A 15,877-nucleotide genomic window follows, 5' to 3' on the forward strand; every position below is an offset into this window, starting at 1 on the left:
ATAAAAAAAGATAGCATGTGCAGTGCGCAGTCCTTAGGACTAAAGAAATTAAAGATATGAATATCAGTACGAAGTGAGTATATTGCCTTAACTCAAAATCAAATCCATAGAATATGAAGCAGAGTTTACTTTTAGCATAAAGATTCTAATGACTAAATCTCATAACATGCTCCATTTTACAATGGATTACATTCAAACAGAATTTGTGAACTTTTGACATTCTCTGATTATTTTAGAAAATTCTATTTGTACCATATACATCAGTCTTGTTAAAAAATTAGTTCCCTAAGGTATTGCATTAGATAACATTATAATTTTCTCCACATGAGTGTTGGATATGCCACTGATTTATTAAAAAGAAGAGAAGTATAAATGAAATTATATTATAACAGAAAGGCAAAGGTTTTGTGGTAACCTACTAAAGACTTGATGTTGTACTCATTTGCATTAAAAAAAAATGCATCATGGGGCTACCACGACATCCTGAGACTCACTTAAAATTCCTTATTTTGAAATGGCATAAAGCACATATAAACAACAAAAAAGGTATAATTTAAAGAGATTGGCTGAATTAAAATTCCAGTTTCCCAGTTATGTTCTTAATCAGCTCAACAGGAAATATTAGGAAAATAGAAAAGTATATATTAATTAACAATAATACATCTAAATTATAACAGAGACCTTGAAAAGTTCATATAAATCTGATCAAGTGCACCATCACAGAAAATAAACATCTAGAGTTCTCATCTTAATTGGGTTGAGAGAAGTTTTAATACATGATAATACTTTATAATTTATTTGACTAACTTACACATTGTTAAGCTGATAATTACTCAAAAAAGAACCGCCCAATCTTTTCCACCAGTATTATATAAAGTGTAAAGTTTGAAAGCTCAGGCCAGAACAAGCACCACAGTTCCTTGAGGCCATATATTTTACCTTCAAAAGTATGAATGCAGCTTTTAATTCCAGAGTATTTTGAATTTTTGTCTTTTAAAGTAAACTAGTAAAACTGATTCACTGGGAAAATGTGTTATGCTTATCCTTCAGTTCTCATATATTCCTGTTCCCAACACTCAGCTCCTATTAGCTCATGTGTATCCTGATTGGAAATGAATGGAAATGAGATTTAACAGAAAAGATGTTTATTCTGGCATCCCATTTCCTCAATGCCTTAAAATGCCTTTACCTAATACCTACGCCACTTCCTGGGAGTAAATTAAATACTAGAAATCTGAATGTGGTAATGCCTTATGGTACATTCATATGAGATCAAATAATTTAACCACTAAAATATGTCATTGGAGCTTAATTACCCAGCAGCAAAGAAAACCAAGTTAGAGGTATGAATGGAGGGGAAGGGGGCTTTGAAACATTTGTAAATGATTGAATTAAAGGCTCTCAACTCTTTTTCAGTCATTAAGATTAAATATTTAGTAGAATAATTTTAGATCTGAAAGGTAGTTGAGATTTTCTAGTTTGGCTAGGATACAATACATAAAGAGGCGCAGTAGAAAGTAAGCCTGGGAGGGTAAAATGGGCTCATTTTCTTGTAACCCTGATTACTAGATTGAATTGTTTGTATGTAATAAGGTACCTTGAGTAAGAACTGACACAATCGGAGGGACACTTACATAAGATGAACCTTGTAACAGTAAATAGGATGTAAGGGAGACCAGTTAGGTGGCATTATGCCAGTCCAAGCAAGAAGCAATGGGAGAATGAACTAGGCAGGTGGTAGTGATTGAAGCTGAGCAACAGAGGTGATTCGCTAGAATATGGAAAACAAGGAGTAGCTTAATCATCATCCCCAAACCTTTGAATACAAAAGTCACATGAGTTATTGCTGCCAGACTGTCCACAACGTTTGCTGTCTCTAGAGTGACCAATTACAGAAAGCAAGTGTGAGAACTTAGCCTAAGGTAGAAAGAGCTATTATGGACATTTAACATTTCACCACTCTCTATTATAAACAGCAAATTCAAAATGAAATTGAAGGCCTACTTTGGTTGCACTTCCTATGAGTTAGCCCTGCTCTGCAAGGAGCTGTAAAAAAAAAAAAAAAAAAGGAAACAAAAAAAACTATTTTTTTTTTCTTCATAATACAATACTTTATCAGGTTTGGGATGGAGATATCCATAAACATCTCAAATAATATTAAAGAAAGTAAAATACTGTTTTTCTTAGGTGACTACATATTCACAAAAGTAAACATGTGAGACAGATTTAAAGTATGTAAACCTAGAGTGCACATTCAAGTGCCTTGAATCACGTGGCAATATGTAGTACCATCTCTATTAATGATCTTCCAAACACCAAGAAGTGTAAACTCTATTGAGAGACTTTGTAAGCAGGTCACAAGAAATTTTGTATTTAAAACATGTATTTAACAAAATGAAAATAGCAAATATGGATTCATTTGTGATCATTTTAATCTTCAGCACACAATTGCTTTGGGAAATAACTCTAAGTAGTAACCATTGCTACGTTTAATGTGGTGGCTTGAAACTAAAATGTGGTTATCTGTCAGAAAATGATCTTCGCGTAGCTGGGAAATAATCTATGACAAAACGGAAAGTTGTCTTTTAGACTGACAAAAAAAATGTAGGTTATTTTCTCAATGATATTGCAATAAGGAAATTTAGGGATTTGGGGCACGGCCTATACCTAGATATCATACAGCATATGAATGTGTGCAATTGAGTATGCCATCTGTTGTTCCTATGTTTTCAGAGTAAGGCAAGCAATGTGAAAGGAAAGAATGTACAGAAAATTCAGGATATACTTTTGTAGTCATGGTTTTATTGACTACTTTCTCTGTATTCTCCACATATCCCTATACTTGACCTGGCATCTAGTCTGAAATGGTAGACACTCAGTAAACTCTTGCCCAGTGCTAGTGTTTGTCATGCCCAGATTGAGATTATGCTCTGTCTGACAATGATCTGGATTTTGCATATTTAGACCAGGCTGCTATATAATGAAACTTGGAAGAGGAAAGAGAATCATTTAAAGATTCTATCCTCTGCCTCTAGCACACACTGTATATTCTGCACAGCACCTTAACTCTCATTCTCTCATTTACAGGCACTCACATACACAAATACCTTACCTCTGTCGCAGTTCTCTTCATCACTGCCATCCACACAGTCATGAATTCCATCACACAGCCATCTAATTGGAATACAGTGGGCTTTATTTTTGCACCGAAACTGATCTTCCTTACATTCAGTCACACAGTCCATCTGTTCAAATACAAATGGACACTGCAGTTTTCATTAATGATAATGACATAATCATTGTCAAAATAAACATGCAGCTTGTAATACTAGAGATTTATTATACCATGCACTTCCTTTCACTTTGTCTTAATGAATATAACTTCTACAAAGGAGAATGAACTTTAGTATATGGACAGCATGAAGATTCAAGTATTTGCTGAAATGATTGCATTCAATGTACATATCCAACATGTTAAACTGTGCTAAGAATCAAGATTCTTTCCTTTATTTTCATTACATTTGTTTGCCCAAACCTAATTCATGTAATTCAAATATTTTAATTAAACAATATATTTTACCTCATCTGAACCATCAGCACAATCATATTCTCCATTACATTTCAAAGATGCTGAAATACATCCACCACTGGCACATATATATTCACTTGATGAGCAAGTAGGAGAAGCTGAATACAATTATAAATTTGAGATTGAGATAGAGTAAAAATAACAGGTTTTAGAAATAAAAACATAAATATATGAATTTATACATGGTAATAAAAATAGTTTATACTATATAAATATATTTAAAGACTGGTATTACAGATTCATTTAAATTATTTAAATAATTTTATAATTATTTATAATATTATTGCATTATATTAAATATACTTCATGATGTAATAGCCTGTGCAGTAAGAATTTTACTCAATAGTCCATAGAAGGAAAAAGAAAACCTTGATATCCTTCATCCCTTTGATTTTGAAGTGTTATACGAGTTTTTATTTTTACAATTTTAAATTAAATTATTTTAAATTATTGAAGTCTCAAATTACTTTCAAAACTGTAATAATATTTAGTAACCTTTGAGTATGTTAATCTTACATTCACTGCATAAAGCACAAAGTAGAAATCTTGGCATGGTCTCATAGACCCAGTGATATCTATTTCGTTGCATTGACATAAATAAAGTATTTGAATAGGTTCTAAGAATTGCATTGTTTGGGGATTTTAAATATGAATACATGTGTAATTAACAGAGTTAACAGAATGTGCAGTGTTCCTTTATGATGCAGAAATTAAGAAAAACAAGCAGCTAAATGTTATTTACAAGTATAATATTGGCAAGTTTGTAATATTTGTAAGTGTATTAGTCACAAGATGTAAATACTACCCAGTCTAATTAATTGACAGAAATTATGACAGCTGCCTCTGTCTATGGGCTTGAGTTGGCTAGGCTTGCATTCAAATGTCTGGGCTTCTGGCCTTATGTTAGACCACTATGTAGTCTATTGTACTTACTTAATGACTTCGTGGTCTGAATTCCTTAGCTCAAGGATACTAAAAAGCTTTTTCCTTGAGTTTTAACTCCTTTTAATTGGCAGTGTTTGTCTAGGGATCTGTGTACATAAGGAGTCTAATAACATGTCTGTATTTAGTAAGAAAGAAATAAGTGATCAATTAACAATATGGCCCATGGACATGGTACTGGATCATAGTAATGTATGAGTCTTATAGCTGTGACTCTGACCTAGTCTCTCAAGGTAATGTTTTTATGCTCATACATACATTATAGTATAGTTTTCCACCAGTAATATTTTTCTGTAAGATAATGTAATTAAAATATATAATTAAAAATGAAGTGTTTTAATGAGTATATTTATAGAGCCACCTAGCACATAAATTGAATAGTGTCTTTTTTTCTGGCTTTGCTTTCTAACTTTACTCAAATTTTGGCCCAAGATGTAAATACAAACAATACAATTATGCTTCTTTTTAGCTAGCATCACATTGAAATGGGTACATTTTAGTTCATAATCATCATTTCCATAACTAAAACCTTGTCTTTTACTGTACTTATAATTTCAACAGATTTTACTTTGCTATCTTGGGGAAACAATTCCAAATGGTATAATATGATATAGATACCAGAAAATCAAATTTGGGGAAATTGTGATTGGATTCCATTCATAAGTAATGATCTTATCTTCCCAAACACTTTCAAAACATATGAAGAACACACTAATTAATTTATCCACAGATTTGCAGACCATTTCTTAAACATGGTAAACATATGACATATTTGCCACTGTTTTCTGCATACTGCTGCTTAAATTTAAATTCTATCAAGGTAAAATGTTAACTAAATGAAATATCACTTCAATCTTTTTACCTGGCTCACAGCTTTTCTCATCTTCCCCATATTTACAGTCTTCATGGCCATCACATTTCCATTTTGCTGGTATACACTGACCATTGGAACATTGGAACTGATCTTTGGAACAACTTATTTCACAATTTCTCTATGAAAAACAACAGAGATATAATCAAAATTAAAATTTTAGAAACACGTCTACACACTTAAAAGATAAGGAAACTTATGTACAGAAAACCTGGATGTGATCTTGGAACAACTTGTTTCACAATTTCTCTGTCAAAAACAACACAGATGTAATTAAAATTGCATTTTTAGAAAAATGTTTACAAACTAAAAGACTAGACAACTTATGCATAGTAACCCAGAAGTATAGGAACCATGTCTACTGTATAAAAGTGGCTCAGATGCTAATATTTTAAGCCCATGACTAAATAACAGAATAATAACAATTTTCCACTTTGATTTGTCCCTGTGTGTCATAATAAAACAAAAAATGGAAAAAAAAGAACACAAATTTTATGGCTTCATCATGCTAATTAAGTTACTCTGAGAGTACAATTATTCAGTAGACAGTTATGGGGTAATGGAATTTTAATAATTGTAGGTGATAATGAAGATTGTGAGATAATAAAAGGGTTAAAGAATTACTTCTAGCTGGCACAATAGCCCCGGCCACTCAAGAGGCTGAGGCAGGGATTGCTTGAGTCCAGGAATTTGAGGCTGTTGTGTGCTATGATAGGCACACATGAATACCACTGCACTCCAGTCTAGGCAATGTAGCCACATCATGTTTAAAAACAATTATTTTTTTCAAAAATTAATTCTAAGAAACTACATCCAGTTTATTGGCTAGAGGGAGAAGAAGGCTAGGGATATGGAATGCAAAACACACAAAAATCCTAAGACAAATCTGTTTTGCATTGGCAAAGCTTCCCCTGGTGTTCCTTCTTTCGCCTCTCTCCATCTCTTTTCCTTTGTACCAGTCCTTTTACAGTTTAGTTGTTTGTAATTCTCCTTCTCTTCTTTTCCGGTATTGTTCCCTAAAGCACTATGAAATGAACTGTCAACATTTACATTTCTGCTAGTCCATATACAGATTTTATGTGGAAGTCAAACAAGATGGCAAATTTACCTTTGAGGATCGGCCTATGAGATGAATGAAATGGAGTCACTAGAAATCACCTTTCCTGGGTCTGAACACTCTGGTTGAAATGGACTACTCTAATGAAGTGTCTCACTGGGATGATGTTTTCTGTTGTTAGAGAATTTCTATTTTTGCCAAAATGTACTTGTCTGCTTCTTCCACAGAAAGTGTAACAATCTCATGGTTTATGGAACTCCTAGCAAGTAAAGCACGTTGAACTACTACTTGCTGCTTCTTCCCAGTTTCATCCCCATGTAAGGAAGGAGAGTTCACTTTCTAAATTTCTGAAAATTTCTCTTTGTGACGACAGTTTAAGTAGAAATGGAACTACTTAAGAAAAAGCTTTTTATATGTAAGGATAATCGGAAATGTGGGATATCTGGAGTAAGCTACATAATAGCAAATGACGTGAAAGACATTAGAGAATGTCATAAGAAAGAGATGTCATGTGTTTTATTCACCACTGTATTCTCCATACTGTTAGTGCCTGGGACGTAGTAAACATTCAATACAAACCGCTGAGTGAATTAATAAATTAATAAACTAGCAAATGTAGAAAACAAATATAAATTAACATCTCATATAACTTTATCCCAGCTCTACTGGGATAAAGATCACGCCTGTCTGTGAACCAAGTATCTAATACCGTCACATGATTATAATAACTATCCAGTAAACATTTTTAGAAGTAATGAATTATTATCTCTGCAAGTGGGCTCATTTAAGTAAAACAGCTCAATGACCAATGGCACGGGTGTGTCACTTAGCTATATAAAATACTGTTTGGTAACGTAAGGACTCAAAAGAGATCTATACCTTGAATTAAAGTTTCTTTAATGTACAACTATTTCTCATTCTTCAGTTTTTTAAAACACCATTTACTACTTGAAGAAAACAGGTCAGTTATACTATAGAATAGTTCACATTCTGAATTTGACTAACTGCATCCTAAAAATGTTGTTACCTTTGCAACCTCCAAAGTGACTAATGAGCTTTTGCTTTTTAAAATATTGTTGTGAACTCATTGATTTTTATACATTGTGTGTGTGTGTATGTGTGTGTATGTGTGGGTTTTAATCCCTTCCAGTCATTTTTCTTTCTAATGCTCAAATTGTCCCTTTTGTCAGTGGAAGTTCCTTTAAGTTTGTTCTTGTGCACTTTGTACACTCTCTTAATAATCTCAGATGTTAGCAGCTCATCTTGTCCATTTATTTTCTCAGACCTAAAATTAGGCATATCTCAAAGGAGTCTTCTTTCCTTTAATTGGAAAATGGTATTTAGAGACCACTTGGTGAATTTCAGGATAGTCATTACCATTGGTTTATAATCGGTTCTAGGACTTTTCACTGGCAGAAGTAGAAATCACATAGTTTTAGAAAGAGAAAGATTAATCAAGATCTTATAAAGATACTTTCGGATTTAATAAGAGAGGATTTTTACTTAACTTTTTGTTTCTACATTTATATCTCCTTTCTTTTACTTTTAAATTTTGAGTTCTAATGACATTGACATAAATAAGCATTTGAACTTCCCTACATGTTTCAAATTAGCAGAACCACTATTATTATTAACGGTAAGTCTATGAATGCAGTTTAAGATTTCTTTGCTTTTTTGTTCTTACAACCTATTATGCTAAATATAGAGGAAAAATATTATAATTTAAAATCACTTTAAATAATCATTCTTTGTGTGTACCACAGAGATAAATACTTGCTATACAATTAGATTGAACCAACTTTTTAAACTTCTTATTTTTTTGTTATTAACAAGCTAATATTATCAGTTTCATTCATACAGAAACTTATCTTCACAATTCTCTCAATTTTTGTTCTTAATGTGAGAGTATTCTGCGTGTAATTCTGCTTTCTAGCCATTTGTTCAGTCTTTTTTTTGTCTAGATGGTAAAAAAAAAAGATAGAAATCAACTACCAATAGTGTTAGCTACTTCATTACATATAGACTGCACTAAACGTCTATAAATATAGAGAAAAATGACTTTACTACAATAAATTTCATTTCTTCTGAGCCTTATCATGCAAATGTCTGGATATATGGTTATATATTTAACCATCAAATCACTGTGTTCACCAACTTATGGGATGAGAGACATGGTAATAAGGATATCTACTTTTACATGAATAAGATTTTAAAGAAGTAGTATTCGATTCTGTATAAACACTTTGCACATCTTGTGAATATGATTCAAGATAAATATATAAGCCTTAAGCAATATATCCCCACCTCTTGATGTTTTACATATTACCCAGATTGGTTCTACATATTAAATAAAACCAAAGCCAAGATATTTTCATGGATGAGTTTAATTAAAGTGTGTTTTTCTGCCTTAGAAAAGTTTAATGTAATTTTCAAATGTATGAATGTTAGGTAAATATGTGGCTGGTAAATGTAAAAAAATGTAACTCTCCTTTGTGTTAAAAAAAAAAATGGTTTGACTTTTATTTTGTGAAGAGCTCTATGACTAGAAGCGCTGTATTTTTCAACTTTTTCTCTTGAGTGACCTTCTCATCCTTGAGACTTAGGTTTTGCTAGCCCTCAGGTGAGAAATTACACGTGTTTGTTTTCAAAATATAGGCTGTTGAATGTGGTTATTGTGACTTTTCAAAAAGGTGAGAGAAGGGAGAATTGTCCAGTCCTATAGGGAATGCCTCAGGGTGGGAAGAGACCTAGTTTGCATAAATTCTGTAAAGAGCAGAAACCTGTAGTGTCTCCCCCAGAGGCAGGAAATCAGTGGATATCTAGGGAATTGGGAACTGAAACACAGAAACCTCCAGAGCTGCAGCAAAAATCCTCTGGCCAAGTCTATGGTCAGTGGGAGGGCATTAATAAGAGGTGAGTACATATGCTTCTCAACCAGAGCAGCAGAGCTTTAGGGAATCATTGCAATACAGGATACATGGTGTATGCTGTGGAACAATATATATTTTTTTATTTTTTTGAGGTGGAGTCTCGCTCTGTCACCATGCTGGAGTGCAGTGGCACGATCTCAGCTCACTGCAATCTCTGCCTCCCAGGTTCAAGCGATTCCCCTCCCTCAGTCTCCCAATTAGCTGGGACTATAGGCGTGCACCATCATGCCCAGCTAATTTTTTTGTATTTTAGTAGAGATGGGGTTTCACCATGTTGGCCAGGATGGTCTCGACCTCCTGATATCATGATCCGCCCGCCTCAGCCCCCAAAGTGCTGGGATTACAGGTGTGAGCCACCACGCCCGGCCAGAACTCTTTTTCCTTCACTTCTTACTGGAATTGATTGTGCAAACCTTGTGTTTCTGATATTATCTATGTGAAATCACTGATACTGGGATATCAGAGCTGGGTTCCTTTTAGATTTGACTGAGAAAAATATATGTAATCATGGGTTGTTTATTATTTTTAAAGCATCATGGAGTAATTAATATCTGAAACATAAGGACATAAATTCATAAATAACAAATTGTATGAAGTATTATAAATGTTAGCACAGACTAAGTTCATAGAATTTTCCACAGAAATTGTAAACTTTTTCACTTAAAGCTGTGTGTACATAGGCCTTATTATAAATGGATTGTGATTCATCACGGAAGCAAAGCTCAACCTGTGGTTTCATGAAAATTGATGACCCACATCGATGTCTGTAAGACTATAACTATTGAAGAAAGAGACTGGGGAGAAGAAACTGTTTAAAATGCATAAAAATATTAGTCCTGACTATAAATACTGCAGCAAATTTATGAACTAATTCACAGATGGCAGGGGCATCAGCTATAGGGAATAGGGTTTTCAAACATCCTATTCCCAACCCAGCTATTCACCAGTTGAGGTAAAACAGACTATAAAATTAACTGTCAATAGCAGCACAAGAGCTATTCCCTGTGCTGGGGATGTGCAGCCCAGCACACGGATATAATACTTATCTCAGTGTGTCAGGAGTAAAGTGTATTTCTGAGCTGTCCTTGCCTCACTTACTGGACTGAGTAATAATAATTACAAATGTGATTCTAAATAACTGCTTTCTTTTTGATTTTACAAAAATGCCTACCTCATCAGAGCCATCTGCACAGTCAAAATCTCCATCACACCAGAACCTTGAAGAAACACAGTCCCCATTGGCACAGAGGAAATCTTTCAGTGTACATGTCTGTGGCTCTGGGGACAGAAAAACAGCACAGGGTTATTCTATTATATGCAAGGGCATTGTAAAATTTATATGACATATGACATGAAGTAGCATTACAGAAATAAAAAAGAGGTTAGTCAAACAGAACCAACATATTGTTTAGGAAAAGTCTCATGAAGTATCTATGGTACATAATATAATAATTTTTCAAATTTATTTTAAAATCATGAGTACAAAATGGCATGACCAAAACAAGTTGGATCAAAGATAAATGTTCTACTGTTTAATAAAAATAAATCAGCAAAGTAAAATTAAAAGCCTGAAAATGTACCTATTGTCATACTATAACAATGATCCTTTTTAGTTGTTGGAGTTCTATGTCATTCTACGTATTTACTTTAAGTAAGTATGACATTTTGTGACTCTCTGTACCTATGGGACTGCTTATTATTAACTGGGCAGTTAGTCTAGCCTTTGTATTTGACTTTTTATTATGTATTCTAAAAACATTCTAATTATTCAATTTTGTTCCCAGAAAATCTGGAGTTCCTGGAACAAGAAGAGTATATAGGGATAATATTACACAAAGCTAGTTTGTAAGATTCTTCTTTAAAAACTGCACTTGTTTATGCCATTGTTTATTGTGCCCTATATCACTTGCCTGTCAATTTAGATAATTTAGCAGTTATTGATTTAATTATGCTGTCCCATATTCCACATAAGGCATAAGCCAAATACTAATGACTTACTACTTGGCTTAATTCCTATTGGAATATGTTTCATCTGGAAAATGAAGTAGGATTTTAGAAATTCATTCGTACAAGTAACCAATATGACTGCTGGATATCATCTCTTTTTTCATTTTTGTTCTCTAAACAGGACTGATATCTTACATGATGAAAGACTTCTTGTTTTCTCTATTCATTCCTTGTATTTGCAGCTCTATCACACATAATAATATTCTTACTGGGTCAAGAAGCAATAACTAACAGACATTAAGTTTAAGGAATATCCATATGATGCCTGATTTTCTGCACAAAGATTGTGAGTGAATCAGTCTGTATTTGGATTTTGCTCTACACGATCCCTTGGTTTCTACATAGAGAGTAACATCTTGATGGTTTGGTATCATGGGGGCTCCTATATTTCTATATAAAGAAACCCTTTCAGAGGTAGGCACGGCGGCTCATGCCTGTAATCCCAGCTCTTGGGAGGCCGAGGCAGGCAGATCAGTTGAGGTCAGGAATTCAAGACCAGCCTGGCCAATATGGCAAAACCCGACTCTACTAAAGATACAAAAATTAGCCTGACTTGGTGGTAGGCACCTGTAATCCCAGCTACTTGGGAGGCTGAGGTGGGATAATTGCTTGAATCTGGGAGACACAGGCTGCAGTAAGCTAAGATCGTGCCACTGCACTCCAGCCTGGACAATAAAGCAAGATTCTGCCTAAAAAAAAAAAAAAAAAAAAAGAAACCCTTTCAGAACGTTGGACTGGAAGAACTATAGAAAAAGCAGTGTGTGACAGCAAGCATTTCATTCTACTCTGCTACTTAGTTTAGTTTAAAACAAGACCTTCAAGGTATAAGACAAGGTGCCATTTGATAGAATGGGAAAATGCCCTTAAATGGATAATCTTCTCATGTCCCTACACTCCTTTGTTTAGTAGATGTGACAAAAGAAATTTCCCTTTTTGTTTTTAAAAGGTATTCACAAGGATTATGCTTTCATCTTAAAAATAACTATTAATACTAATATTATTTATTATAACAATAATAATAATTATCCTCTACCAATTGCTTATTTCTTGTTAAGTACTAGGTAAAGTTAATGAAACGTACTTGAATTAACTCACCAATGAATTTTTATAACAACTCTCTAAGGAATGTGCTATACTTGCACCCCGTTTTAGATGCGTAAATTGAGGCACAGAGATAATAAGTAACGTACTTCAAATCACTGAGCGTGCAGAAGAGCTATTAATTGTACTTGAATCAAGACAACCTGATACCAGGGCCTGTACTTTTTCCTAGTAGGCTATATCATTGCTTCCCATACAACTGAGGAAAAAATAAGTGTCCACATATTACAGAGATTAACATTAAAGGCCTGGGAAGTCAAGTGACTTATCTAAGGTACATGGCTAGCAATATCTATTTTGTTAATAAAAACAAGAGAAAACTCATATGCTCTTATCATCATTCCATACTGAAGCCATTTTGCCCTCCTGGTTGCAGACACATGCAGTTTTATTCTCAGAGGAAATAAATTATAGTGAAATATGTTCAATTTATTTAACAACGGAAAATAACAGCCAAAATTGTTTTAATGAAAAGAATAAAGAAAGTGTAAATTTAAAATATATCGTACTTACATGTTTAAAAACAGCAGAAGAAACATCTAATTTCATAGAATTGGGAGTTGTAGAATGGGACTAATTCTTCCTCTAATGTTCTAATTTGCCTTTATCCTATTTAAAAGTAAGTGTGCTCATCATATGCTAAACAGCAAAGGCTTCACAGGCCTTGACACACTTTGCTATACAAAGAGTTGAAAGTTGTTGATGTAGGTTAAAAAAGTTATCAAGCCAGTAGTTGAAAGCATTTACCCAAGAGTTCCACAGAATGCTCATTTTCTAGAGACTTTGTCCTAACATTATTAATTATTCTGCTTCAAAATGGCAGTAGAGAGGCTGAGAGATTTGCTGGGAAAAGCTTTTCCAGGGAAAGTGGAAATTCCACATGTTTCTATCATGTTTTTTAAAATGCCAGCAAATCTACTTCTGAATAATAATCATGAATTTTTTATACATACACAAATACCATCAAGGAATAGGGTACCGAGTCTATTTCTAACCATCATTCATATACCTCAGAATCTTTTGCCACTAGATAGCTCAAAAAGAAAATCTCTTGAGGGAAATGTAATTTAGTTATCACGGAAAGTCCTAAGGAATTTTTCCTTATTGCTTATCTTACCTTTGATCTTTTTTGGATAAAGTAAAAGACCAATTTTCAGACTTTATCATGATACTATTTTTCTTGTGAAAGAGAAAAACAACAATAAAATGACTGTAGTAAAAGCTAACCCATCTGAAAAATAAAATTGGATGTGACATTTTCCCCTGTATTTCTAAAATGCTATTTTCATGCTAATTTTTCTCTGATATTACCTATATTCCTGGACCAAGAGTAGATGAGGAACTCCACATGTGAACAATTAGCCAGGTTTTCCATAAACCTCATCTAGACAAGCCAGATTGGCAACCAAGAAGCTTTTGCAGGGTATGCTTTCCATGTTTCAGAAGGCTAATTGGGATTCTTCAATAAGAATAAAATATAAAGGGCCAAGTGCGGTGGCTCAAGCCTGTAATCCCAACATTTTGGGAGGTTGAGGTGGGCAGATAACCTGAGGTCAGGAGTTTGAGACCAGTCTGGCCAACATGGTGAAACCCCTTCTCCACTAAAAATACAAAAATTAGCTGGGCACCACCACGCACACCTGTAATTCCAGCTACTTGGGAGCTGAGGCAGGAGAATCACTTGAACCCAGGAGATGGAGGTTGCAGTGAGTCAAGATTGCACCAGCACCACTATACTCCACCCTGGGCAACAAAGTGAGACTCCCTCTCAAAAAAAAAAGAAAATAGAACAAAATACAGGGGCATCATATAGACTGATTATTTACTTCAATACTGATTACTGATGGAGGCAAAAACATACAGCCACAGAATTGAAAAGAGCTTTGGAATTCATTTTACACAAAACTGAAGAAAATCATGTTCTGGAAATAAAAGTGGCTTTCAACACCATAGAGTAAATGGCAGAGCAGAAAGACTTGGACTTCAGTTTCTCTACTATCTTAAAAACTCTTGGTGATAAATTCAAAAGTTATATGAATGTCAATGTTAGCATTTGACAAGAATTTTTAGAATACAATTAGTATAACTTACACTCTATACAAATAATCTTCTGATAGAAATTCAGTGTGAAAGCACTAGAAATTCAAATAAGGTACAAGCAGCTTGTCTATGTAAACCTAAATTTTAAATTACTTGTTATTTTAAAATCGATTGGATTTTTAGTTACTTCTTAATAATGTAAGGATATAAAGTTATTTATTTTGTAAATCAGTAATGTATATGGCATATATGACGTATTTTATTTTTTGTTGCTAAAGATAGTATAGATGTTGAGATCTCTCAATTATTTCCAAACTTCTGATCCAGATTACAAAATAACTCCAATGACAATGAGATTTTCTTGTTTTGAAGAGCAGAAAAAATTGTTCAAGCAGTGTCCCTGCTGAACACTTAACGAGGGAAATGATAAGCAGAGGATGATAAAATGACAATGAACTAATTATCCTATGTAAATATAAAAATATAGAAAGCATATTAAGTTTAAAATGTAGTTGGCAGTTAATTGCCCCACTACTATTTGAACTCTTCCCATCTCTATCAGTGGACTATCTCCAACACAATTTAAAAAGTAAATGCATGAAATCAGATTCATAAACAAAGAAGACCAAAAGTGACTCTAAATTATGTTGCTGTTATTTTTCAGCGACAGTTTTGTGTTACATAATAACGCTTCCAACAACATACAGTGGTGGTGTCATAAATTATAATTTTTTAATGTTTAGATAGGCAAATACATACCATTGTGTTACAATTCCCTATAGTATTCAGTACAGTAACATGCTGTATAGGTTTGTAGCCTACAAGCAATTAGCTGAACCATATAGTTTAGGTGTGTAGTAGTCTGTACCATCTATGTTTGTGTAAGTACACTTGATGCTGTTCACACAATGACAAAATTGTCTAGCGACAAATTTCTCAAAATGCATCCCCACTGTTAAGCGACACATGATGATCTAGGTTGATTTATATGTCTGTGATATGTTTCACTACTTAATAATAGCTAACAATATCTGCCAAACATGAATCAAAGTGCATAACATTGCTCAATACTATTTAGAAAATAGGACAACATATACCACAGACCTAATATTTTAGGACAGCGACGTGCATGTGTGTGTGTGTGTGTGTGTCTGTGTTTACAATTATTTTAATAGATAACAATTGTAAATATCTTGATAGATTTTAGTACAGCAATAGTATTTTCTTCTAAGGCTTGTTTCAATGTGACTAATATTTTGGTGCTCCCCAAATATATAACTGAATTATTTTCTCATTCTTTATTGACTAAATGTCTGCCTATGTAGAACTATTGTCAATGT

At 33.7% G+C, this 15,877-nt stretch overlaps 1 protein-coding gene across 4 annotated transcripts in view; it reads right to left on the reverse strand.

The window, feature by feature from the left end:
• Positions 1-15,877, reverse strand: part of LOC105492606 (LDL receptor related protein 1B) — a 1,932,714-nt gene that overhangs the window by 139,119 nt on the left and 1,777,718 nt on the right. For all 4 annotated transcript variants that reach the window (XR_011609732.1, XM_011759820.3, XM_011759819.3 and 1 more), the window contains exons 68-71: positions 10,561-10,667; positions 5,394-5,523; positions 3,581-3,687; positions 3,113-3,245 (exon numbers count right to left, since the gene is read on the reverse strand). Coding sequence is in view for 3 of the 4 variants with exons in the window: in XM_011759820.3 (XP_011758122.2) it covers positions 3,113-3,245; positions 3,581-3,687; positions 5,394-5,523; positions 10,561-10,667 (477 nt within the window). In the remaining variant the exon portion in view is untranslated. The remainder of the gene's footprint in view (positions 1-3,112; positions 3,246-3,580; positions 3,688-5,393; positions 5,524-10,560; positions 10,668-15,877) is intronic.

This window comes from Macaca nemestrina, chromosome 11 (assembly GCF_043159975.1).
Source record: "Macaca nemestrina isolate mMacNem1 chromosome 11, mMacNem.hap1, whole genome shotgun sequence".
Taxonomy (NCBI): domain Eukaryota; kingdom Metazoa; phylum Chordata; class Mammalia; order Primates; family Cercopithecidae; genus Macaca; species Macaca nemestrina.